Source organism: Trachypithecus francoisi, unplaced genomic scaffold (assembly GCF_009764315.1).
Source record: "Trachypithecus francoisi isolate TF-2019V2 unplaced genomic scaffold, Tfra_2.0 Lachesis_group5, whole genome shotgun sequence".
Lineage (NCBI taxonomy): Eukaryota > Metazoa > Chordata > Mammalia > Primates > Cercopithecidae > Trachypithecus > Trachypithecus francoisi.
In genome coordinates this window covers 62,510,646-62,535,925 of record NW_022681470.1, presented here as the reverse complement: position 1 = coordinate 62,535,925, position 25,280 = coordinate 62,510,646, and the positions used below count along the sequence as shown (strand labels likewise).

The window sequence follows — 25,280 nt, the reverse complement described above, 5'->3', positions numbered from 1 at the left end:
AGTGGCACTCAGCCTTGCTATGAGAGGTTCTTCTTTTATTTAATTTTTTTTTTTTAATCAGTTTCCCTTGTGAGACAGTTTTCTTTCTTCTAAAATACTAGGCATATTAACTTATAGTATGAGAGAGACCTGTCTCTGGGAACATCAGTCCATTTGTTTCTGAGTTTATACAAGAGGATCAATTGTTCTTCGTAATGGATAACACACTTAATAAGTTGAAATGTTTTATTTTAGGAAAGGTACTCTTAGATTTGTGTTAATGTTCTTTTCTGTATTAACAAATTAGTCACAATCAATGTTCTTTTCTGTATTAACAAATTAGTCACAATCAACTTCGATATAGCCATTGATTCTTCTTTCTAAGTCTGTATAAAAAGGATATTTTCTTGAAAAACCGCAAGAAAAATACAACTGCTTTTTCATTGCCCAGGTCAGTCACTCGCTACAGTCAGACTGCATTTAAATTAGACTGGCATCTAATACTTTTGAGTATTTACAAACATAATTAAAACTATACTCCTAGACCACCAGCTTTCAAAAAAGTTGGATCTGCTTGACTTGCAATAAATATGTACCAAACATGAATAATTTCTAAGCTGCTTTTGAAGAGGTTTTAAAAATTACTAACATTTATTAAGCAGTTTCTGTGTCAGGCATATTGTGAGTGCTTTATACAAATTCGCTTAATTTTTTCAGAATTCCATTGAGGTAGGGTAGGTACTTTTAGAAATGCCATTTTACATGTGAAAAGTGAGGTTGGAAGAGCCTCAGTAACCTGCCCAGGGCCACACAGCTAGAAAGTGAGCTAGTGCTTGAGCCACGTTTCTCTTTCCAGCCAGATTCTCAGCACCCAGCTATGCTGCTGTTGGTCACAGCTGGCTGACTGAACCAGGAAGAACCTTTTAGTGTCAGGCATGTGAATCACAGCACTTGGGACAGGTTACCAAGAACCATGATCACTTAATTTTTATATTTATACATGTACATTTGTATATACATAGAGAAAGTGCAGGCAAAACCATTTTACAGTTACTCTAACAGCCATTTGCTACTGCCAACAGTCTCAGGACTGATCTCTGTCTAAAGCTGGCAAGTTTACATTCTCCTTGTATCACTACAGGATTTGCTCTGGACAGAAGCTGTAACTCCTGAACAAATTCGGTTTTCAGTCTACTACTGCACAGCTTGAATTGTTCAGTACGCCCAGCTTTTTGTGAAAGAAAAGGCCTTGCCACGGTATAAAGAGTTTTTTTCCCCCTATAAAAGATGTAGTATTTTTGACCGGGTGCAGTGGCTCACGCCTGTAATCCCAGCACTTTGGGAGGCTGAGGCGGGCAGATCATGAGGTCAGGAGATAGAGACCATACTGGCTAACACGCCAAAACCCCGTCTCTACTAAAAATACAAAAAATTAGCTGTGCGTGGTGGCATGCGCCTGTAGTCCCAGCTACTCAGGAGACTGAGGCAGGAGAATCGCTTAAAACTGGGAGGCGGAGGTTGCAGTGAGCCGAGATCACGCCACTGCATTCCAGCCTGGGCGACAGAGTGAGACTCCGTCTCAAAAAAAAAAACAAAAAAAAGATGTAACATGTTCATTAGGTATTTTTAGAAATTCTTAGTGCTGTTTCTATATCTTTTATCTGCTAGTCAGTATCAATAGAGGAAAATGGAACATCCATCTCCTTCTCCTGGGCAATTTCTGGACCAGTTAGCCTTGATTACTAGCAGTGGTATGCTGGCAAATGTTTAAACACTGGCTCTCCGGGATCTGTAGCTTTTGCCAGTGTCCATGCTAATACTCCCACCTGGCTGATTGCAAGCTACCAACATGCTGTCACCAAGAGTGGGGTTGGACAAGGTGCACAGTAGCACACCATCATACATAGTAATTCCACCACACAGGTACCATGGACAGAAATTACCTCAAGAGCAGCAAGATAAAATTAGGAAGTGATAATGCTTTGAATATTTATTACCTTTGTTTTAAATGTAATTGATTTAATTATGTTTGTATGATTTGATTTTTAATAATGGCTGCATTTAATAACCAGCTGTCAACATGAAAATTTTACAATCAGCTTTTCTAAGCTGGTATGAACTAGCTTAGCATACCACTACATTAGTATACCAAAGAGAGCAAGATTCAACTCTCCTTTTGGTGTCTGAGAATATAGATAAGCTATTGATGTCTGCAGCAGGAATTTAAGGGACTTTGGACTATTAAGTGAAAAGCACAAAAATCCTTTGAGCATGCCGGGGAATAACTTGCAGCTTGTTTTGCTTAAATTGAAATATATCTACATATAGCAATGATCGTGGAGCTTTACAATTTCAACCTATTTTTATAAACTTCAATGAAGAATGATCTCAAACCCAGAGTATGGTCCATGCATGAAGTGACAAATGGAGTGAAGCACGCAGCTGTCTCCTTCCTTCCCATCTGGGTATCTGGACAGCTCTTACCAACAGTCTGAACCAGGGAAGAAGGTAACTTGAGAAAGAAGCCAGGTAAATTTCTAATGATTTTGACCAGGTACCAGGACCCAATTTAATTTCCTTTACCCAACCAAGCTTTAGTGGAGAAGACTAACGGTCATTGAGAGCGCCTCCACCACCACCCAGCTTTCTGAAACAGTATGGTCGTGCTGGTGATCAAGAGGCTGAAAGTCTTCTCTTGCCTCCTTCACCCAGTTTTACCTCTGGTAGCACTCAGAGTTTTCCATTGCAATTGATCTGTCTTGGGTAGGAACTACAAAAGAAAAACAAAACAAACAGGTAGCCTGTTTCAGCAGCTCTGATGAGATGCAGCGATGATTCATTCTGAGAGCTTACCCAGTCTGTTTGTTTCTCTGCCATTCTGTGGCTCTAGAGGGAGCAAAGTGAAAAGTCAGACCCCCTAGTTCTGGCGAACAGTTGGTGGAGGCAGTTTCCTGAGACTACTGTCTAGGGCTTGGGGAATGTGTCTGTCTCCCATGAATAAGGAACCCATTAAGTGTTATTCATTTAATATTCAGTAAATATTAATTGAATGTAGGTCTTCAATGAAACTCTGCACTGTGGGAACCAGTACTGCTGTCTCAAAAGTGAGGCTCTAGTTAGTGCTGTTTTGGGGGCCACCTTTCCTTCTGGGCCTTGGTACTGAGTGTTTAGAGGATGGATATGTTAACCCACTGAGAGCAGATGGTGGATGCCTGTTCCTTTAGTCTTTTCGTGATTATTTTGCTTTTTATAGAGAGGACAAAGTCTCTGCCTGGGCACCTTCTCTTAAGAACTGGCTTTGCACACAGCCGATGCAGTCCCTGGGCACTTTGAAAGCAGTGGGCAAAAGGGCAGGTAAGGGCTCAGGGTTATGAAAATAGCTTTGGGACTCCCCCTGCCTGGGGTCTCTAGAAGGGAGACTATTCTTAGGAGGTGTCTCTGCCCTGAAGGAGGCTTTCTTTGCTACTTGGCCTGAAGGACTTCTTTTTGAAAAAAAGATTTGGACCAGAATCAAAATCCTGAACTGCAAAGAGATGGCCAATTAGGCCGTTGGGCTGAGTTCCAGCCAAGGAGTCAGGCTCTGCCTTTCAGTGCCCTGAACAGGCTGGAAAGAGATTCTTGGCTCATGGTTCCGTGGTATGGTGGGATGCAGGAAGCCAAGTTCACAATCCATGCCCCTCTGCTAATGGAGAAACCATGAGTCAGCTGACCCAGCTCTCGCCTATCTTAAGAGTCCAGCGCAGACAATCGTATGGAAAGCAGGAAGGGGGGAAAAGGAAGCTGTAGAAAAATAAACATTTCCTTGCATTTTACTTGGAACAGAGCAGCGTTTCTGGCACGTTAAGATCCATAGCATGTCCCCCGTTTCCCTCCACCCCCCACCCCCGCTCTGTTTTCCTCCTCTTGTGTAGAAACAGATTCTTTCCTTACCTGATGGGAGTCCAGGGTGCATCCTGTGGAAAAACAGGAGCAAGATATAGAAGGTAAAAGCCAGGCAACCAAAGATCACGCCACAGACCAGGAAACTATAGCTGCCCTGAGCCTGGAATATCTGCCAAAGGGGAAAACACAGAGAGACAGACCATTAAAACTTCATGTGGGAGGTGTATTGGAGGAAGCAGCCTTCTCCATCCTTGGCTGGTTTTTCAGTCAAGTTGAGGCCCGTCACACTAAGAGATGGAATCACAGGGAGGAGGGAGACCTTGGCCTTGTTTCAAGTTGATGTGTCTGGAGAAGGCAGAAGTCTTGCTCTAAGGCAGGGGCTGGACCTGGTGACCCCCTGCAGTCCCTTGCAGCTCTGTGGTCTGGAACCTTCTGACAATCTCTATCATCACTGAAATTCCAGTCATACTAGGTACTTCTATACCCATAAGCCCTAACCAGAACTTTGCAAAGGATATATATTGTTTTAATCTTTTAATATGAGAATTTAAAACATGTTAAAGTAGTATATGGAGCTCCAACGAACCCATCACTCAACTTGAGCAGTCAGCACCAGTTTCATCTGTGGCCTTGTGCTTCTTTTCTGCACTAGGTTACACTAAAGCAAGTCCCAGACATCATGTGATTTCAATGAGGTGGGTATGGTGAGATGTCGCTCTTTCTCTCCCTCCAGCAGAGCAAAAGAGGAGGAAAGGAGAATTGAGTCACGATGAGGGAGATTTTGGAGGCTGAAAGATCTAGATGTGAGGTCGTCTCTGTCAGTTACTAGAAGTGTGATTCACCTCGGGCAAGTTGCTAAATTCATCTGAGTTTCCGTATCCTCTGTTGTAAAAAGGGGAATAATATCTACATTATAGTATTCAATAAAAAGTAGATGTTAGGTTTTATTTTTTTTTATCCTGGTGAATAAATGAAACATGGGTAGATCTGAAGAGAACTGGAAGAGTTGGCCCTCTCGGTCAGGGCCAGAGTTGGGCAGGAAGCTGGGCCCTCTGCAGTGCAGCCAGGGGCTGTGAGAGGTGGGGTAGGGAGTGGTGGGTTCCAAAGGGACGGAAAAAGAACTCTGACTGCAGTTCCAACCCATCTCAGGCTCTGAGAGCTAAATAGCATTCCCACGGGCCCCCTCTGGACCCGCTCCCAGACATGGCTTGTGTTTGCTTTGGACTTTTCCATGCATCCGTTCACATCTCCAGATCCCACATATGGAGACTCAGCTCTCAGGGCTGGCTTGGAAACGGAAACAGGTAACACCGGCACAGGGGGCCCTGCTGGCTTTGCAGGAGACTCAGGAAAGGGACAGTTTGAGTTCAGAAGGCGGCTATTTGCATCTTCTCACTGTCAGAGGAGTGCTCCCCAAATGCTCCCCTCGCCCTTAAAGGTCCCCACATACCGAACCAACCAGCATCTGCAGCACCATCTCGCCAACTCCTGCCCCTGTCACCAGCACTGTGGTTGCACAGCCTAACAAAAAGAGAAGGTTTGGTTTGGTAAAGGCAAGTTAAGGAGACAGAAGTCAGTGTTACAATCCAGGTTGTTGGCCAGGCGCAGTGGCGTATGCATTTTGGGAGGCACATCCCAGCACTTTAGGAGTCAGAAGTGAGAGGATTTTTTGAGGCCAGGAGTTCAAGGCCAGTCTGAGCAACATCACAAGACTTGGTCTCTACAAAAAGTAAAATTTTAAAAAATTAGCCAGGAATGGTGGTGTGCACCTGTAGTCCCAGCTACTTGGGAGGCTATGGTGGGAGGATCTCTTGAGCCCATGAGTTGGAGGCTGCAGTGAGCCATGATCGCACCACTGCACTCCAGCCTGGGTGACAGTGAGACCCTGTCAAAAAAGGGGGGGAAGAAAAAGCAAACTTAGGTTGCTTCTGGGAAACCTCTGGAAGATGGCATGGTGGAAAGGACTACTTTGGATTTCTCAGACATGAGCCTGTAACTTTGCTTTGGGAATGCCGAGGTCTTACTGTCATTTTGTCCCCTCCTTGCTCTGAAACCTTCCATTGCTCATCACCATCTCAGGGTAAATCCCATCTTGCTTAGCCCTGGCATTCAGCACCATTCCCATTCTGACTGCTACCTACCTTTCTAGAAAAATTTCTTGATATCCTGAGACTAGCCCTCTGGTGCAGGCAGACTAGTGTCTTCGCTGTCCTGGCATTGCACTGACCAGCCATACGCTTTGATGAGTCTGGCAGCATGGCGCAGACCTTCAGAGCCCAAGCTTCAGAGTCAGACTTGGGTTCCAAGCCCAGGTTATCACCTACTATCCATGTGACCTTAAACACGTTCCCTAACTTCTCTAGGCCTTGGTTTCCTTCTCGGTAAGATGGGCTTCACACATCCTTCACAGAGTTACTGTGTGGGTAACTCTGATGTAAGACATGCCAAGAGCCCGGCATAGGACTGGCATACAGTCAACTCAAAACCAGCCCAACTCTCTGCCCAAGCCCTTCAGCACTGCCTTCAGGATGAAGGCCAAGGGCTTTCATGTGGTTGCAGGGCCCTTTAGACTCTGCCCCTGCTGATGGCTCAGGCTTCTCTCTGCCCCTGCAACCCCCATACTCTCACCTCCAGGCCAACACACACCTTTACTCCCCACTGAATATTCCTCCTCCTCCTCCTTTCTGGTAAATTATCATTCACCTTTTTTTTTTTTTTTTTTGAGATAGAGTCTTGCTCTGTCACCCAGGCTGGAGTATAGTGCCTTAGCCTCCCAAGAAGCTGGGATTATAGGCATGCACCCCCACACCTGGCTAAGTTTTGTATTTTTAGTAGAGATGGGGTTCCATCATGTTGGCCAGGTGGTTCCCATTCATCTTTTAGGTCCTCGTTTTGACTTCCATCAGTAATGTTCCTCCCTGGTCCCCAAGCCTGCATGGGTTGCTTCTCTGTGCTGTGCTATCACCCTGCACCTGCTCTCACCACACTGTGTTGACCAGCCAGCCCTCCCCACAAGGCTGGAAGTCCAGGAGAGGATGGCCATGCCTTGTCATATAGATCACTGGCATAAACCAGTGCTTGTTAGTGGCACAGCAGCTAACACATAGTAGTCGCTACTTTTTTTTTTTAATGAAATGGTTGTCATCATTGTCTACTCTGGACTTCATGTTCCTTCTAGCTCGTTCAGTCTCACTTATGTTCAGACTTGTCTCTGTGCCTTTGCTCTCATTCTGTTCACTGCCCCACCCTGCCCAGGAATGCCTTTCCATTTTCCTCTCTGCTTTTCTAGATTCTGGGCCAGCTCACATCCCATCCCCTTTATGAAGCTACTTTTATTTAAATCAACACTGCCCCCTCACTCCCTTCCCTGAATTCCAGTAGCACCCAACTGTCTGTTCCACTCATTTGTTTAAGAAACTGAGGACCACTGGGTTCTGTGCTAACCACTGAGGATGCTCAGGTGACTACTAAGAGTTAACAAGACACTGAGTGCCTGTGAGCCAGCTTTGATGCTAAGTCAAAAGCTTTACATTTTTTCTGATTCACAAAACAATCATAAAAGGCAGGTATTTGCATCCTTATTTTACAGATGAGAAAACTGAGGCTCAGAGAGGGGAAGGAAGTGAAACTGCACAAGGTCGTAAAGCTAGTAACTCTGGAGGCAGGACTGCCAGGTGTGCTGTTGCCTGCACAGCCCATGCTCTTACCCTTGCCCCTTGCTGGGGTCATGTTGTCTAGGAGAAGAAGCAGATAACACAGGTACCAAAGTCTTGAGATGGGTCAAACATGAGAGACAGGGGCAACGTCAAAGGGCACAAAGGGGAGGCACACCTTTCCAGTGGGGATCAGAGGAGCTTCCTGGAGGGGATGCTTCCTGGAGTTGGATCTGGAAGGAAGAGCAGGCAGATGAAGGGGCGAGATGGAGCGGGGAGGACGTTCCAGGCAGAGGGTTCACCACGTGCCAAAGCAGGCAGGTACCAACAGTTTTTGTGCTGTCAGGGAATAGCGTGTAATTCGTGGCTAGGATGCAGGCTTTGAGGGGAAGCAGGGAGAGAGAAGGTTGGAGAGAAAGACGCTCCATAGGTAGATCTGGAGGTTGTGATCAGCTGTTTTCTGGGTTTTTTGGGGTACACGTCACATATTTGCATATCATCCTTGAACAGGGACCATGCTAATCATCTCTGTGTTGGTCCAAGTCTAGTACATGTGCTGCTGAAGTAAGCGCAGCCCTGTTTTACCGTGTGGAGGGTGGCTTAGTACATGGTCCTCACCTCTGGCTGCACATTAGAATCACCCAGCAGCTCCGGGCCAGTTGCATCAGACTCAGAGGTAAGGCCCAGTCACTGGGTTTTGGTACCAGAGCTCCAGGTGATTTTAACGTTCAGCCAGCTGGGTTAGATGGAGGCAAGAATGAAGACAAGGAGACAAGTCAAGACCCATCAAAGAAGGGATGGAGGTGATTAGAACTTGGAAAAAGCTGGGTACCATTAACTAGTCCAAGCAGGTCAATGAAGATAAAGACCTTAAATTAGGCAGGGACAGTAAGAAATGAAGAGAATGGATTTGAGTGATTATTTGCAGGCAGAATCAATCAATATCACTTTTTTTTTTTTGAGATGGAGTCTTGCTCTGTCATCCAGGCTGGAGTGCAATCTCAGCTCACTGCAACCTCCGCTTCCTGGGTTCAAGCGATTCTCCTGCCTCAGCCTCCCAAGTAGCTGGGATTACAGGTGCCCGCCACCACACCTAACTAATATTTGTATTTTTAGTAGAGACGGGGTTTCACCATGTTGGCCAGGCTGGTCCCAAATTCCTGACTTCAAGTGATCCACATGCCTCAGCCTCCCAAAGTGCTGGGATTACAGGTGTGAGCCACCGCACCCAGCCTCATTTATCATTATTAAGCTCTAACATTTGTTGATCACCTAAAACTCTTGAGTTATGCTGTGTGACATGTGATAGCTACCTTATTTCATTACTTCCTTTATTCCCTTGAGGCTTGGAGACTGATGGGCGAGGGAGGAGTCTGAGGGCTCCTGGGCCCTCGCCCATGGGAGCTGGGTGCGTGGCTGTCCTGTTGTTAGGACAAGCGGCAGGGAGAGGCTGTGTTTCCTTGGCCATGTCCCGTAGGGCCCAGCATGATGTCCTGAGCAGCAGAAAGATGGGTGAGTGATGGGCTGCCTGGATGATGACTGGCTCATGCATTTTCTGCCCTCAGTTTTCACCATGGCCAGGATCTCTTCAGAGTCACGATGCAATGGAATTTATACCAGGTGTGCCCTGATTTGGGGGTGTTTCTCAGATGATGTATAGTACCCCCACTCAGAGGAGCCAGAAGCCAAAGAAACTCAGATGCACTTGAATCTCTAATTCACTCTCTCACAGGAATTGTCTTCTAAACTACAAATTAAACAGCGCAGAGAATGGTCTCACAAGCTCAGAAGGGATCTGGGAGGAAATGAACTGCTAAGAGGGTTATTTTCAGTTACTTTCACTTACTGCTTTAAACTATGCTTCTATTGTTTGAGGTTTTTGCAGTGAGCACATACGACTTATATAATAAGAAAAAAATTCCATTTTGAAAACAAAACAAAAAGTGTGCAGCTTTATCATAGAAAAGATTTTATTCCTAACGACTGATGGTGAGGTTATGTGCTAAAATTATCTGGGGCTTATCCTTCGATTTCAAGGATCCAGGCTGTGGATGACAGCTGGGTGCAGCTCTAACTGCCCTGACTCTCCCTGTACACCAACTTCCCCCACTCCTCTCTAAAGAAATCGCTCTTTTTTTTTTTTTTTTTTTTGAGACAGAGTCTCACTCTGTCGCCCAGGCTGGACTGCAGTGGCAGTCTCAGCTCACTGCAACCTCCGCCTCCCGGGTTCACACCATTCTCCTGCCTCAGCCTCCGAAGTAGTTGGAACTGCAGGCACCCACCACCACGCCCGGCTAATTTTTTTGTATTTTTAGTAGAGACGGGGTTTCACCGTGTTAGCCAAGATGGTCTCGATCTCCTGACCTGGTGATCCGCCCGTCTCGGCCTCCCAAAGTGCTGGAATTACAGGCGTGAGTCACCGCGCCCGGCCAGAAATTGCTCATCTTAATGCTGGTTTTCCAGCCTCTGGTGCGTCTCTGGTGATGTTCAAAACATAATTATTTTTAATTAACTCATTAAAAAAGAGATCTTTGCTATAGGCACTTGGGAGGCTAGGGAAAGGGGAGGGAGATTAGTAGAGAGAATTCGAGATTTCTGACATCAAAGAGGCTGTGTCACTCCTGAAACCAGATGTGGAGTCAGTGTTCTAATCCTCTACGTTTTTAACAACATCCACCACAGCCACGAGGCAGGCACGTACTGTTACTGAAAATTAGGTTACAAAATGCCTTTCCTATGCCGTAACTTCTCCTGTGCATCTTTGCTTCTCTTTGAACTTGGCATTTCCAGCACATGCATATAGCACAAAATGTCAGCTGCAGGTCAGCAGACGTTACAATGGGCACAAAGCAGATAGAAAAAATAAGCTTAACTGCTCTCTGTGACTTGCAATCCCACCATTACGGGGATCATTTTGAATGGAGGGAGCCCAGCCGGTCAGAATGACCCCCGTTGTGAGCCTGCTCCCGCCAGTCAGGAGCGGGGCATTCATTTCTCCAGGGAGCTAGGGCAGCGTTCTCGCTGGGAGATGGTGCTGGCCTAGAAGAGCACACAGAGGGCGCAGAGCGAGGTGGCAGCGCCCAGCTAGAGCGCGCCTCTTGGCTCGGGCCCGGCCCTCACCTTTGTACTGCAGCGAGTCCTCGGTGTAGGCCAGCATGCTGGGGAAGGTGCTGCTGAGAAACAGGCCCAGACTTGCCGTCCCCACGAACAGGAAGACGACGTTGTAGGAGAAAATAAGCAGCACCAGGAACGTCACCACCACGCCGACCTGTCGCGGCAGAGGTGGAGGCGGTTAGGAATTGCGAAAAGCTGAGCATCCGTGCTGAGGAACCGCCAGGAGTCAGCGTCTCCTGACTGGGCGTTTCCTCTCTGGCCCCAGGAGCCCAGCTGTGTCACCCGCGCGCCACCCCGTGGACCAGGCGGGAACCGCAGTGTTCCCGGGACCGTTCTGATATCCGGAAGGAAGCGTGGAAAGGAGACTCCGCTTAGACATCTCCCCACCTAGACATCTCCCCACCTAGACATCTCCCCACCTAGACACCTCCCCACCTAGACACCTCCCCACCTAGACACCTCCCCACCTAGACACCTCCCCACCTAGACATCTCCCCACCTAGACATCTCCCCACCTAGACATCTCCCCTAATAGCTACGGCACACCCTGTGTAAGCGTTTGGCGACTGAGGACTACCTGTCCCCAAGGTCTCATTTGTAACCACTGGAACTCTACCCAAGCCAGTTTCATCAGCTCTCTCTGCCCTGCCAGCCCTGGGGGTAGGAGAGTCCTCTGTTTCTTTGTGAGAAGCTGCTTCTCTTCTGAAAGCCAAGAGTGCACAGACAGGAAGCCATCAGATAGCAGGGAAAGAGGGATGGTGGCAGCAGGATCCCTGGGAATCCTAGCCAGCCTCCCAGGGAGAGGGTCAGTGGCTCAGCTTGGCACCCTCAGATTTGACTCAGATTCCCATGGGCAGATGCTAACCTATGGTTGGAGACCCAGAAATCTTTTTTCTTTTCTTACTTTTTTTTTTTTTTAGAGAGAGAGGGTCTCACTCTGTTGCCCAGGTTGGGGTGCAGTGGTGCCATCTCAGCTCACTGCAGCCTCGACCTACAGGGCTCAAGCGTTCCTCCCACCTCAGCCTCCTGCCTGAGTAGCTGAGACTACAGGCACGTGCCACTACGCCTGCTAATTTTCCGTATTTTTAGTAGAGAAAGGATTTTGCCATGTTGCCCAGGCTGGTCTTGAACTCCTGGGCTCAAGCAATCCATTTGCTTCAGCTTCCCAAAGTGTTGGGATTACAGGCATGAGCCCCCATGCCTGGCCAAATCTTTCTAGTTCAGTCAAGGTCTCTGTCACTCAGGCATATTTTTGTTAATATAACCATATTTCTAAGTTCTTTAAACACGTTTTTATGTCTGCATTGAGTCACTTCTATGCAAGATGTATCCGGGAATAAACCCAGGCAGCACAATATTTGGGGTCAGAAGACCCAGGTGGAAGTCCCGATGGTGTTTTTTACCAGCTGTGGAACCCGGAAGTAGTTGATTGCTCTGATTCTTAACTTCCTAATCTGCAAAATAGGAATAGTTACAAAAGCCACACTAAAGAGTGGTGGTGAAATAATATAAATGAAGGGGCTCTGTAAACTGTGGTGCATCAGACAAATATGAGTCCTAGTGTTTCTCTGTGGACTTTTCTTAGACATCTCAGGAAATAAGGATCTGTAGCAGCCTATGGCTTTGAGGTAAAAATCTCCTGGATGAGGACATCTGTTTCTTTAAAAAGTAAGTACGGACTATAGAGCTAGGCAAGAAATCTCATCCAGCTCCCAACCCCTCCAGTTCTGGGCATGCAGAAAGGAAAAGACTTTCGGAGAGTTGGGAGCCGATCCTGGGAGAGTTACTCCAATTGGAAAATCAAAGGCGGTGCTCCTAATCCTTGAGGCCTTTACGCTCCTCTAGCAGCCCTTCGGTCTCTGCCACAGGATCTGTTAGGTGGAAGGTGTTCTTGAGGCTCAGAGGCCTTACCCAGACAGACTTCCTGCCCTGGGGAGGGATCAACCACAGAACAGTGGCTGAAAGAGAGAAACACCTTCCCTTCACAATGGAAATGGAAAGACAAAAGACTTCTTTCATGCAGTAAAAATATGAAAGTAAATAGCCTATCTGTGGTTCCAAAGGTCATGTCTTTCTTTGGCATGGAACATGGTCCTTGAGATCCATTTGTTCTTGCTACCCACTCTGCTCACTCTCTTAATGTTGAGGTGGCCCAGGATTCTGTTCTGGCTCTTCCATATCCGCAGTGCTCTGCTCCACGTTTCACCTGCCTCTATAGCAGGCGTGCTTACATCTATCCCTCTAGCCATGAGCTGTGTGCAGGACTCCGGACTTGCACCTAAAGCTGCCTCTTAGATATAGTCAGTCCCTGGATGACTAGCCATGTGGCCCAAACTGGACTTTTAATTTCCTCTGCCAATCCTGTGAGAGCATCCCAGTCATGCAGTTGCTCAAGTCCTGTGTCTAAGGTCCTTGATTCCTCCCACACCTGGGTCAGCAGCAAGTCCTGTCCATACCACCTCAAAAAACATGTTCAATCTTTGCACCGCTCCGGATCTGTCCAGACTATCCCCAACCCAACCGCCTCCCTCTTGTGCCTGGACTACAATAACAGACAGTGCATGCTTGACTCTTGCCAGCTACAGTCTGTTCTTCCACATAGAGCACACTTTTAAAATGCAGTGCAAGAGGCTGGAGATGGTGGTTCCTGTCTACTTCTACTACTTTGGCCGGCTGAGGCAGGAAGGATCGCTTGAGCCCAGGCGTTCGAGACCGGCCTGGGCCACATAGTGAGACCCTGTCTCTATAAAAAATAAATAAATAAATTTTAAAAATGCAACGCAAGCTATGTTAGATGGAAATGTGAAATATCATGGGATGCTTGTATAAATGCCGTTTACTTCATAGCATGAATAAATGTATCTGTGAGATGCAAAAAAATAAAAAGAAAATGCAATACAGACCTTTTTAAAACCTTCTATTGGCTTCCTGCCCACTTAGAATGAAATTCAAAGCCCGGCTTACAAAACTCTGAGGATGTAGCCCCTGTCTACTTCCCCATCCTCATCTCTTTCTGCTCCCCATGCCCCACCCTGCCTACCATGCTCCCCCGAAGTTAGCCTCCTACCCCTAACCCAGGCCTTTGAACATGGGCCTTTGAACCTCAGCCAGGCCTGCTCACCTCCTGCCTTCAGGGGCTGGCACCTTCCTGATATTCAGTGTTCAACTTAGGAGCCTGAGACAGATGCTGGGGTTTGGAAGCCGCCACTCCTGCTCCTCTTCCTCCACCTGGCTATCCCATGTACAAACTACATGCATTTCCAGCCAAGCCTCAAGGACTGTCACCTTGAAAATCCCCAGATTTGGGGAAATTTTAAAGACACCCAAGTCTGATTTTAGCCTTGGTGATAGAAGACTAAATACAACCAGGGCGAACTATCAGCTCCACCAACTCTCTTCCCACGCGGTGTGGCCCCTGCCTCAGCCAGTGACTCAGTCTGGCACTGAGCCTGCATCCCCACTGCCTACACCCCCTCACCCTCCATCTGTGCCAGGGCACACTGCCCTCCTCTAGCCGGCCATAAGTTCTCTGAAAGTAAGAACCTTGTCTTCCAGAATTTGGCGGCCTGCAGTTTGCAGCAAGGCTTTGCACACAGCACAAACATACTAAGTCAGGAAGTAGCTGTTGAGCTCCAGGAGAATGCTAAGAACAGGTGGCCATTAATTTAACCTAGAGAGGAATACTCAGAAATAGTCACAGTGAATATGACACAGGCACTTCACATCTACACAGAGGCTTGCTCAGGGCCACTCAGCTGCAGTTCCCAAACAGGGTGCCCACAAAAGCACCTGGAAAGCTTCCAAAACAAGCCAGAGGCCCAGGCTCCTCTCCACACCTCCTAAATTAGAATCTCTGGGGTACAGGGTCCATGATCCTATTTTCTCTTTTTTTTTTGAGATGAAGTCTCGCTCTGTCACCAGGCTGGAGTGCAGTGGCGCCATCTCGGCTCATTGCAACCTCCACCTGCTGGGTTCAAGCGATTCTCCTACCTCAGCCTCCTGAGTAGCTGGGATTATAGGCACGTGCCACCACCCCCGGCTAATTTTTGTATTTTTAGTAGAGATGGGGTATCACCATGTTGGTCAGGCTGGTCTTGAACTCCTGACCTTGTGATCCGCCCGCCTCAACCTCCCAAAGTTCTGGGATTACAGGTGTGAGCCACTGCGCCTGGCCTTTTCATGATCCTATTTTCTTTTTTTTTTTTTTTTTTTTGAGGCAGTGTCTCGCTCTGTCGCCCAGGCTGGAGTGCAGTGGCGCGATCTCGGCTCACTGCAAGCTCCGCCTCCCGGGTTCACGCCATTCTCCTGCCTCAGCCTCCTGAGTAGCTGGGACTACAGGCGCCCGCCACCGCGCCCGGCTAATTTTTTGTATTTTTGGTAGAGACGGGGTTTCACCATGGTCTCGATCTCCTGACCTTGTGATCCGCCCGCCTCGGCCTCCCAAAGTGCTGGGATTACAGGCTTGAGCCACCGCGCCCGGCCCGATCCTATTTTCAAAAAGCAGCTCCAGTGAATCTAATGTATTTGGGAGTCACTTGTTCTAGGACCGTGTTTTCCTAAGCTTGCTGGATGATGTAATTCCCATGAGGCATTTGTTTAATATATAGATTGCTATGCCTTCTCCGGGACATTCGGATTCACTCAGTCTGGGTGGGGCCCAGGAACCTGATTTCCCTTTTTAAAACCCAGCACCCCAGGTGAGTATCTATGGGCAATGCCTAACACATGTAGATGCTTCAGACCTTTATTTTTCCCAAACCCAGATTTCCACCCACTCTCCTCTGTCTTAGCAATTGGCCTTGTGTCTGACCTAGACAAGGAAGCCAGGGCTGGCCACCATATCTGTGCCCTTCTTCTTCGGGAACCTTTCCCCTTTGACATCGTTTTGCCCCAGCTCCATGGACAGGGACCTTCCTCCTTGCTGAGCTTAGCGCTTCCTCCACTCCCACTCTCCATCCCACCTCCCCTCTGTCAGGGCCCTTCTCATTCAGTTACTCTCCCACAATGGTATTTTCACAGACTCCTCTTCCTAATAGGTGTCCTCCCTTCATCCTCTACTATAAACAGGCCCATGCCACCCCGAGTCCTGCAGAACACAACTCCCTTCAACTCAAAAATATTGACAAAGAGAAATGCAAATTCCTCCACTGCTCATCTCCCTCTCACCCTCAACCTCCTGAGTTTGGGTTTACCCACCCACCTCCCATCTACATTGAACTGAAATTTCTTTCTTGAGGGTCAACTGGCACAAGGTCAAATCCAAAGGCCTTTCTCAGGGATCATGATCTTTGTCTCTGAAACTGCAACATTATGTCCAAACCCCCTCTCTGCTAGAAATTCAACCAAGGAAATGCTTTCTTTCCTGGGCTTAGTACCCTCATTGGGCTACTTGGAAAGGTAGTGAGTTGCAGTTACTAGAGGTGTTTAAGCAGACAGCGGACCCCTTGGAAGGGATGTTATAGAGATGGCTCAAGCCTGATGGGAGGTTGGACTAGACTATTTGGCAGGAGTCTGTAATGTGGACCCCTGTGTCATGGATGGTGATGTGGATGGACACCAAGGCAAGAGTCTTAACCCACTGCTCAGGCCCAGACCTCCTGCCTCCCAGGCAGATCGGTTCCTTGAAGGCCATCCTCCATGCCCTTCTGCCTACTTAAGAATCACCTAGGGCTGGGTAGAGTGGCTTACTCCTGTAATCCCAGCACTTTAGGAGGCCAAGGCGGGTGGATCACTTGAGAGGTCAGGAATTCAAGACCAGTCTGGCCAACATGGTGAAACCCCATCACCACTAAAAATACAAAAATTAGCCAGGCATGGTGGTAGGCTCCTGTAATCCCAGCTACTTGGGAGGCTGAGGCAGGAGAATCACTTGAACCTGGGAGACAGAGGTTGCAGTGAGCTGAGATTACACCACTGAGCTCTAGCCTGGGTGACAGAGTGAGACCCTATCTCAAAAAAAAAAAAAAAGAATCCCCTAGGAGAGCTACAGAATGCAAATCCCCAGGCCCCAGCCCAGAGGTGGTGACTCCAAAGGCTGCAGGATCCCTGGCCTCCACAGCTTTCCACTGACTGGTGGGCTCTGAGCAGCTGGGCACCAAGGTAAACCTAGGAGGACCAGGGCCAGCACTGGCTTTCCTCATCCTCGTGGCCGGTTGTCGGCTGGGAGGGGCTCCACACACTGCAGCCAGCACCTCCTACAGACCTTTCCTTTTATGTTTTAATGGTATAAGATCAGAGGCCCGAGAGTGGAAGAGACTTTTCATGGTCACACAGGTAGGCTCCACCTCCTAGGCTCCCACCCCTACCTCATCATCCTCTCTCTCCTGTCTTCCCGCTACTCCTGAGTTCCCATCCTGCTGGCAGAGTGGAGGCCTCAGGTAGGGCCAGGAGGGGAAGGCTTCTCCCAGGAGGGGAAGTGAGAGGAGGCTATTCAACTGCTTACCACGTTGATGAAAACCATGGTGGCCGGCTTCATTCTTGAGGAAATGGGAATGGAGAGGAGCCGGCCCAGTGTGATGAAGCCCCAGAAGAGGCTGGGGAGGTAGCCGGCCACCTTGTGTCCCACAGACAGGGGCTTCTCCACGGCATAGCTGTACACGAAGGCAGAATAGGCACCCTGTGGAGAGACCGGGTGCCGCTGAGCACACCTGCAGCCCAGCCAGACAACGACTCTCACAAAGGGAGCCCAGGCTGGGCAGGTGTGGTGAGGGCAGAGGGAGGACTGCCTGTTCCCGCTCCCAGAGGCTCAGCCAGTGCTGGGCTTTAAGCCAAGGCCACAGAGCACACTTTGCCAAAGTTGAGGACAGAACCTGGGGTGCCTTAGCTTACAGACTGCACCGCGGAGACCTAGGGGTTCCAGAGAGGTGGCTCTGGATCTCCATGGGAGTGCCCGCAGGGCCTGGGCAGACAGGCACTGCTCCCCACTTCAACCAGAGTAGAACACCACTTTAAAAAAAAAAAAAAAGATGTGTGCAAGCATCTGGTTTTACAGATGAGAAAGTAGACAGAAGTGACTTGCCCAAGGTCACACCAAGTGCTAGAAGCCAACCAGTACTGGCACGAGTACTTTCCATCAGGTCATCTAAGTTCTTGGGGCTTTTTCTCTGGAGAGGCCATCATATGGCAATCAGTTGGTCAGCCATTTACGACTGCCCTAATATAATCCTAAGAAGTTTCTGGAAAAAGGTGCTGACTAACGTAACAGAGGTCACTAGTGGAATGAACAGCTGGGCCTAAATTCCACCTGAAGCTTGTTTACAACACTGGCTCAAGACACCCAGGTTTGTAATGTATTCCAGGAAGCAAAGTGCCCTAGCGTTTATATAGCATGACCTCTAATTGGGGGATAGGGCACCACCCCTTTAAAAAATGCAGGTAGCCTGTCCTTGACAACAAACCAGTTAGGCCCCTACCTATAGCACTAACAAAAATAAAACAAAAATAAAAAACAATTGGCCAAGACAGAAGCCCATAGTACCAGCGCGCTGTGACTGATTCTGGAGTCAGTCTCCCTAGGACTTTAGATTAAATTCTTGAATCAACTGTACTCCAGAAGAGGTCTCCAGGAAACCTTCATGCTCCTCTCTTTCTCTTGCCTTTCCCAGACTGAAGTCTTGGGGTGAAGGGTCCCCCAGTAGGGGGCGCCCTCTGAGGCAGGCTCACCGTCAACCCATCCGTCATGAACAGGACCAGGGCGGCTGTGATGTGGATGGCAAAGAAGGAATAAGGGGCTCCTCTGAGGTTCTTCCTTTGGCAGCAGCTGAACAGGTCCTCATGCCCTGCAGGAGGCACAGGAAAAACAGGGGTGAGTCTCAGCTTCTGCTCCCTCCCTCTGCACGTCCCAGGGCTGTGGCTGGCAGTCAGAAGAGCCCTGCAGGATGGGGCCCACTTACTACCTCCACTTTTACTACCTTTGTGTTAGGGACAACCCCTGTCCATCTCCCAGTCTTGGTGGAAGCAAGGTTCAGAGAGGTCAGGTGACTTGCCCAACATAACAAGAGGCAAGGCTGAGCAGAATGGAGGGTGGAACCAGAAGCTTGCCTTCCTCATTCTCTTGGCCAGGTTACACCATAAAAAGAAAAAAAAAAAAAAAAAGACTATCACCTGTAGCCAGGCATGGTGGCTCACACCTGTAATCCCAGCACTTTGGGAGGCTGAGGCAGATGGATCACCTGAGGTCAGGAGTTCGAGACCAGCCTGGCCAACGGGGTGAAACTCCATCTCTACTTTAAAAACACAAAAATTAGCCAGGTGTGGTGACGTGCGACTGTAATCCCTGCTACTTGGGAGGCTGAGGTAGGAGAATCGCTTGAACCTGGGAAGTGGAGGTTGCAGTGAGCCAAGATCACACCACTATACTCCAGCCTGGGTGATGAGAGTGAAACTCTGTCTCAAAAAAAAAAAAAAAAAAAAATCACCTGTGATCTAGATTCACTCTCTCTGGCAGAGGGGTTACCAAGGAAGCCTCAACATGAGGCTGTGAGGATGCAAATTCATCTTAGCCCCTACCTGGGTGTGACTGAAACTTTGGGGGCAGTGAGGAGGCATCTTCCTTCTCAGGGGGCTGTGTCTCCAAGGCAAGCTCATCAGCAGACAGAAGCAGGGGCCTCCTCTGGGGGCAGCAGGTCAGCAGCCGCTCCTTGGACAGCAGCATCAGCACAGCCATGGGCACTGGAAGCTGGGGAGCAGGCAGAGGGTCAGGAGAGCCCTACCCTGAGGGTCCCCCTTCCCACGCCTGACCTCTGCACACACTGCATGTGCATAGTCCTAGGAGAAGACAGCTGTTTTCCAAGGGTGCCCAGCTAAGAGCTGAGCCATCCCTACCTAAGAAGCCAGGTGCCTTGACCAAGGTAGGAGTGGGGAGGCTTGGTGTAATTCCTGCCTGATCAACATACTCACTTCCCTGAAAAGACAGGTATTTGTCACATGCAAAGCTTAGACTCAAACTCTCTGCTGGCCCAGGAGAGGTGCTGGGGGTGAGCCGGCTGGAGCGTCACACCTCACACTCCTTCATGCTGGTGGGTCACATGATGCTTTACAAAGCAGCTTTGCTTTTGGCATCACATCTCCACAAAATGTGCTGGGGGATGTTATCACTTCGTCATAACCTGTTAGAACTGGAAGAGATCCGAGGGATAAACTAGAGACTGAGAGACTGCCCTGGTCACACAGTGGACTCAGGGCAAAGCCAGAACAGAGCCTGGCATCCTGATTCTTCCAGCGCTGTCTCCACCTGAGGAGCCGCCTTGGTGATGTCTATCCCAGCAGGGCACAGAGGCTCTCCTCAGGGGCTTGAAAATAAAAACGTGGTCTCCTTTTGGTTGAAAAATGCATGTTTACGAGCAGCCCATACACATAAGCCCAATGTTCGTCTGCTGCTATTTGTGCTAAATCAGAACTCCTTCAGAGCAGTGGGAAATGGCTCCTGCTTCTGAGGTTGCCTGGGGAAGCCTCCACCACCTCCCTCAGAGGCCCCTGCCTGTGTCTCACCACCCTGGCTGCCAGGAAGTACCACTTCAAGTCTAACTACTGTTCTTCCTGCTGCAGCTTCAGCCCAGTTCCTTTTGCTTAGGAAAGAGAGGAAGCCGAGGGAGCTGCGGATGTCTCCTAGAGGCTGGTGAGAGCGCCCAGCTACTGGGGTCTGCCCGGCCCATGGGAGAGGCTGGCAGGGTAGAGATGGAAGACTGGCAGACTGCCAGCCCTTGTCTGGTGCTGTTCTAGGGGAGCCCTTCCCTGCCCCTGGAGGCAGGCTGGCTCTCACCAGTATTTCCCAAAGTCACCTAACAGGAGTGAAAGACAAAAACCACCCCTGTGTTGGCACCTCCCTATGGTGACCTTGGGAGCCTTTCTGCACACTCAAAAAGACGTCAAGGTCAGACGTGGCCCCTGGCAGTCAGGCCTGAGTGGGGAGAGAACAGCCCCTGCTGAGACCTAATGGAGGAGACACAGCCCTCCCTCCAGTGTGAGGGGGGAAACAGGAAACCCACCCACAGAGGCCTGTAGTGGCAGAGTGCCTGAGTGAAGGCCAAGGGGAAACAGCTGTACGAGAGGTGTGATCACTCAGGTGGGGCTTTCCAGGGAGGTGGGTGCTGGGAAGGGCTTCACAGAGGATTGGCTGGCATTGCTGGCAGGAACACGCCTGATGTTATAAGAATTCCATTCAGGGAAGGCAGCCCCACCTTAAGTCAGAGAAGGACAGGTGGGGTGTGCATGTGTGTGTGCGTGTGCACCCTCATGAGTATATGCACAGCCTCATCTTCCTCTGTGCTGGACTGTTTATTTTCAGACACAAACCAACAGAAAAAGTCCGGAAATCCTGCAGCAAACAAAGTCCCTCCAGTCTGCACCTCGTGGGGCAAGAGAGAACAAACCTCGGGCTTAAGCCGGACCTTCCGGCTTCCTGGTCTGGGAGTCCCAGCCTAGAGGTTCTACTGACACTGCTCCTTCCCTTCACAGGTCCCTCCTGGAAGGACTGGATGGGCATGGGCTGGAAAGGGAAGGAGCAGAGGGAGAGGGTGCGTTTATGAGAGCCCCCAGAGGAGATTCCGACCAGGGAAAGGAAATCTACAAAGGAAAGGAAGGAAAAGGACCGGTGATGAGGGGGCAGCCGGTAGATGGTCTATGCTGAGGGTCAGGGCTTCCAGCCGGGCTCAGCCCCCTACCAGTCCCTTGTCAGGGCTTTGAGTTGGTGATGGCATGACACCCCTACCCCTGCCCTGCTGCTCACTGGAATGGTGGTCTCAAAGGCTCCCTTCAGTGCTATGTGTGTGGCATATTCTGAGGCTCAGCAGCAGCTGGGCCGCTGCTCTAGTGCCTGAGTCTAGCTCACCTGCCCCAGAAGAGCTGAGAAGTCCACCCACTGCAAAGAGAGGCTCTAAGCCACCATGACAAGCAGCACGGTGCCTCCACCCCACAGCCATGACAGTGGCCACTGGAGTGCTTCCCACCCCCAGCCCAGGAGCCAGGGCTTCTCTGGTGTTCCTGACTGTCCTCCCCAAGCCAGGCGGATGTGGGTAGAGGGTCTCCCCACCTGACGCTCTGGCTCCAGTATGGGCTAACGTGAGAGATCCCAACTTGGGTTTGCAGAGCACCAGAGGAGGTTTCCAGCCAGAGGCCTGAGTCAGTGCTGACTTGGCAGGGGTGTACAAAGCGGGCCTCGGCATCTGACGCAGTCATGGAGCGAAATGGTCTCTCACTGTTCCCGCCACAGGCTGCCGTGGCAGGCAGGGCCCTTCAGAGGCCATCTTGTCTGTCCCCTGGCCTCCACAGGAGTCCCTGACAGCAGGGTACAAGAGAATCCCACCATCGATGAAAGGCCCCAGAGAAAAACCTGCCACTTCCTGCCAGGGTCTGTCCAGGGCCCACTTCATCTGGCCTCGGAGAAAAAAACTAGTTTCCCACAGAGCCTCAGATAATTGGACAGTTGACCCTGATTTTCACTGTGCTCAGCCCGCTCCTTGTTTTACCTTCCTTGAGAACTGCAATCACAGGTGGAGTAGCGTGGGGGATCCCGGGGAGGGTTAGTCCTCCCATCCTCCTGCCTCTGGGATGCACACCTCAGCCCCAGCACGCTTCTCAGCATCTGAAGAATCTGCACTGGGTGTGGGGTGGACTGGGATGTGTGGACTGTCCACTAGCTCCCTACCCGGCCCGCCCCAGGGACACTCACATTGATGAGGGCCATGATCCAGAAGGCATAGGACACTCGGGTCCCTGCTCCATCCTTTGGAGTCAGCCCCGGGAACGTCTGGTTGGACCAAGGCTTGGCCTCTACGTGGTGCTGGGCCAGCACCCTGGAGACGTGGAACAGGTGGCCTCGGGAGGTGGTGTTGGCTGTGCTATTGGCAGGCAAGCAGTTGGCCTCAGACAGGAAAGGGTCAGCAATAAGGGGGCTCAGCAGAGCGCCAAAGCCCACGAAGAAATGGAGCACCTGGGGACAGAGGAGAGGTGGCGGGTGGGGGCGTGGCTCAGTCTTCAGCCCAGGGAAGCAGTGGCCTGGCCTCCAGCCCAGAGTACCCACACTGAGCCCCCTCCCCCAATCCCACCCTCTGCCCCATCTGGGGCCTGCTGCCCAGCCCTGGAGTAGGGAGCCATGGGGGTAGGAAGCAGGAAAGGTGAGGAGAGGTGAGGAGTGACACTCCTCTCTCAACCACGCTGCCGGCCTGGGATGACTCGGGTGACAGTGCCCAGTTCCCTCCCCATCTCTGTCAATCCCCAGCTGGGACTGATCCCTATGGTAGCATCCACCAGCTAACACTCTAAAGGGAAGGGGGCACAAAAAGGGAAAGACTGGCTGAATCCTAGGCACAAAAAGGGAAGGACTGGCTGAATCCTGGGGGGAGAAGGAAGAAGAAAGGAGAGAGAGGGAAGGAGGGGAAGGAGAGGGGAGGCAAGCCCTGAGTCATACCCTCTTTCCAGTTCACAAAGTTTTCTTTCCTGAGCGCTGAGGCTCCTGGGACACCCTGCAGTGAGGGCAGGGATCACTGCTCGGCTTTAGAGATGGGAGTCCAGAACTTACTAACCCTGCTGGTAAGTGGCTCCCTGGGGGAGGAGGCTGAGAGAGACTGAGGGGGCCTAGAGAGCTCCCACACCCTCCCCAGCTCCCAGTCCTGTGCCTGCTGGCGGGGCTCACCTGGAGAAAGACGGCCGAGTCCTTCTGGTACATCCTCACCAGCTGCATGTTGGCCACGGTGTCGATGCAGCCCATGGCCAAGCCCGCCAGCGCCATGACTGAGGCCAGCACCTTCACATCGTGGCAGAAGGGGATGACGGCAAACACCAGGGAGATGGCCAGAGAGGAGGTGAACAGGGCCCATAGTGACTGGGCCAGGCTGCAGGAGGGAAGGGTAATGTCAGGGGAGGGGGCTGGAAGCATCCCCTCCCGCTTCTCCTCCATTCACTGGGTGGTCTGGGCAGCCAAGACATTTCTCCCCCTCTGGCAGAAAAGGAAGAGAGCTGAGGAAGAAGCTGCTCACTTATTAGCTGTGGGCAAGTTGTCAACGTCTGCTCAGATAACAATCTACCTCACAAGGTGGCTGCAGGACACTTCACAAAGCCTAGCCACTATTATTCTATTGACAAACACTTGTATGTTATTTCCTTAAACCCTAAATGGTTTACTTAAAAGCAATTAATGCAAAAATATTTCCCACCCTTTACAGGGAACCTGCTTTGAGCATCTCAAGAGACCTGTGCCACAGGCATGCAACCGCAGGTGGAACCCGGATGGAACCTGAGCCCAGAAGTCCCTGAGCTGGGCATTTCCTCCTGTGTAGGATTTGGCACTGGCTGCCCTGTGCCCTCCCCACACAGGAATAGTGAGGCAGCCATTACTTCACAGGCACCCGGCCTGAGCCACCCGCACCAGCACCCACAGCCCAGGTATTCAGGTGATTTTGTGACCCCTGTAGCAGGCAGAGGTCTCAGGCTCTGTGCCTGGCAAATGTGCAGACGTGGGGAAAGGAGGCACTGTGGCCATCCCCACTGAGAGGTGACCGTGTTGATCTTCCCCTTCTTCAGATAATAGAAAAGCCCACAGGAGGCAGGGGGAGGGCCTGCTACCCTACCAGTGAATGAATGAATGAGTGAATGAATGGATGGAGTGTCTCAGGCTCTGTCAAGGTCTTTTTTAGGACACTCTGCCCAATAACCAGACTCTCAGAGAAAGGATTCAGACTTGTATTTTCTGAGACCAGTCTGAAAGTCTAATGTCAGAGAGGAGAGATTGGGCAGCAGGAAGGTTCTGGAGATTGTAGAGGAACTTTCGCAGATTATGAAAAGTGAGAGAGCCCCTGCATCAGCCTCCACTGTGGCTGCTGGACCTGGAAAGGTGGGAGCTGAGAGACGGAGGGGGAAAGGCCTCTCAGAGTTTCACACTGAAAAAAAAAAGGGGAGGGCCTCAGGCTGTCTTTCCAGAGCTTCTGCCCTGACCCCCTTGGCTCTTGGCCTTGGTCCTCAGCCATCTCATCTTGCCCCATCTTTGATTAAATCCTCTATCAGAACGGCTCTGCTGATAGCAGCAGTTCATTATTTTCTCTTTTCTTGTTTCCAGGCTGATCTGCTGGGGAGATTACCGATCATGACAGTCATGACCCCAGTGTTCCCAACTCAGAACTCATGGGGGAGGGGAAGGGGACCAACCTCAAGGCCAGCTGTTAGAAGGAGATGGAGGGAGAGTGCGTCATGGGGAGGCAATGCTAACACACACCATGCAGCTGATGAAACAGCAGGCTGCTCATCATAGTTCTCTCTCTTTCCCCTCCCTTTCCCTGGACAAGACAGACTAGGCAGCCTCCTGGGTGGCCTGACTTCAGGACTAGCAAGAGGGTCACCTGTCTGCACTCTCAGAGGTCCCCCCACTGACGCTACCAGGACATGACATTTCTACCACCTCACTCATCACTTTGCGTAAGCAGGGATGCCCCAAGGCACGTGCAAAAACTCTCTTGAAGAACTAGCCCATTATCATTATTGCCTTTCAGTCCTGCAGGGAAGTGGTAAAATCATGCATCCTGCAGCAAAGTCCTGAGGGGAACGGGATCTGGGATCAGTGAACTGATATGGGCAGGGGCTGCGCAGAGGTATGGGAAAGGAAAGCAGGATAACAGCGAGTGCTACTGTGGTCTGCTGACAACTGCTAACGTTTGTCATTTG

At 50.3% G+C, this 25,280-nt stretch overlaps 1 protein-coding gene and 1 non-coding gene across 2 annotated transcripts in view; both read right to left on the bottom strand.

Annotated features, from left to right (window-relative positions):
* Positions 1 to 213: 213 nt before the first annotated feature.
* Positions 214 to 25,280, bottom strand: part of MFSD4A (major facilitator superfamily domain containing 4A) — a 34,335-nt gene continuing 9,268 nt past the window's right edge. The window contains exons 2-10 of the mRNA XM_033198743.1: positions 23,260 to 23,458; positions 22,297 to 22,557; positions 19,137 to 19,305; positions 18,291 to 18,406; positions 17,071 to 17,244; positions 10,635 to 10,782; positions 5,312 to 5,382; positions 3,910 to 4,030; positions 214 to 2,749 (exon numbers count right to left, since the gene is read on the bottom strand). Coding sequence (XP_033054634.1) covers positions 2,694 to 2,749; positions 3,910 to 4,030; positions 5,312 to 5,382; positions 10,635 to 10,782; positions 17,071 to 17,244; positions 18,291 to 18,406; positions 19,137 to 19,305; positions 22,297 to 22,557; positions 23,260 to 23,458 — 1,315 coding nt within the window. The 3' untranslated portion in view covers positions 214 to 2,693. The remainder of the gene's footprint in view (positions 2,750 to 3,909; positions 4,031 to 5,311; positions 5,383 to 10,634; positions 10,783 to 17,070; positions 17,245 to 18,290; positions 18,407 to 19,136; positions 19,306 to 22,296; positions 22,558 to 23,259; positions 23,459 to 25,280) is intronic.
* On the bottom strand, positions 7,980 to 8,086 carry LOC117076992. The gene has a single exon (XR_004434596.1). It is a non-coding gene; the product is annotated as a U6 spliceosomal RNA (small nuclear RNA).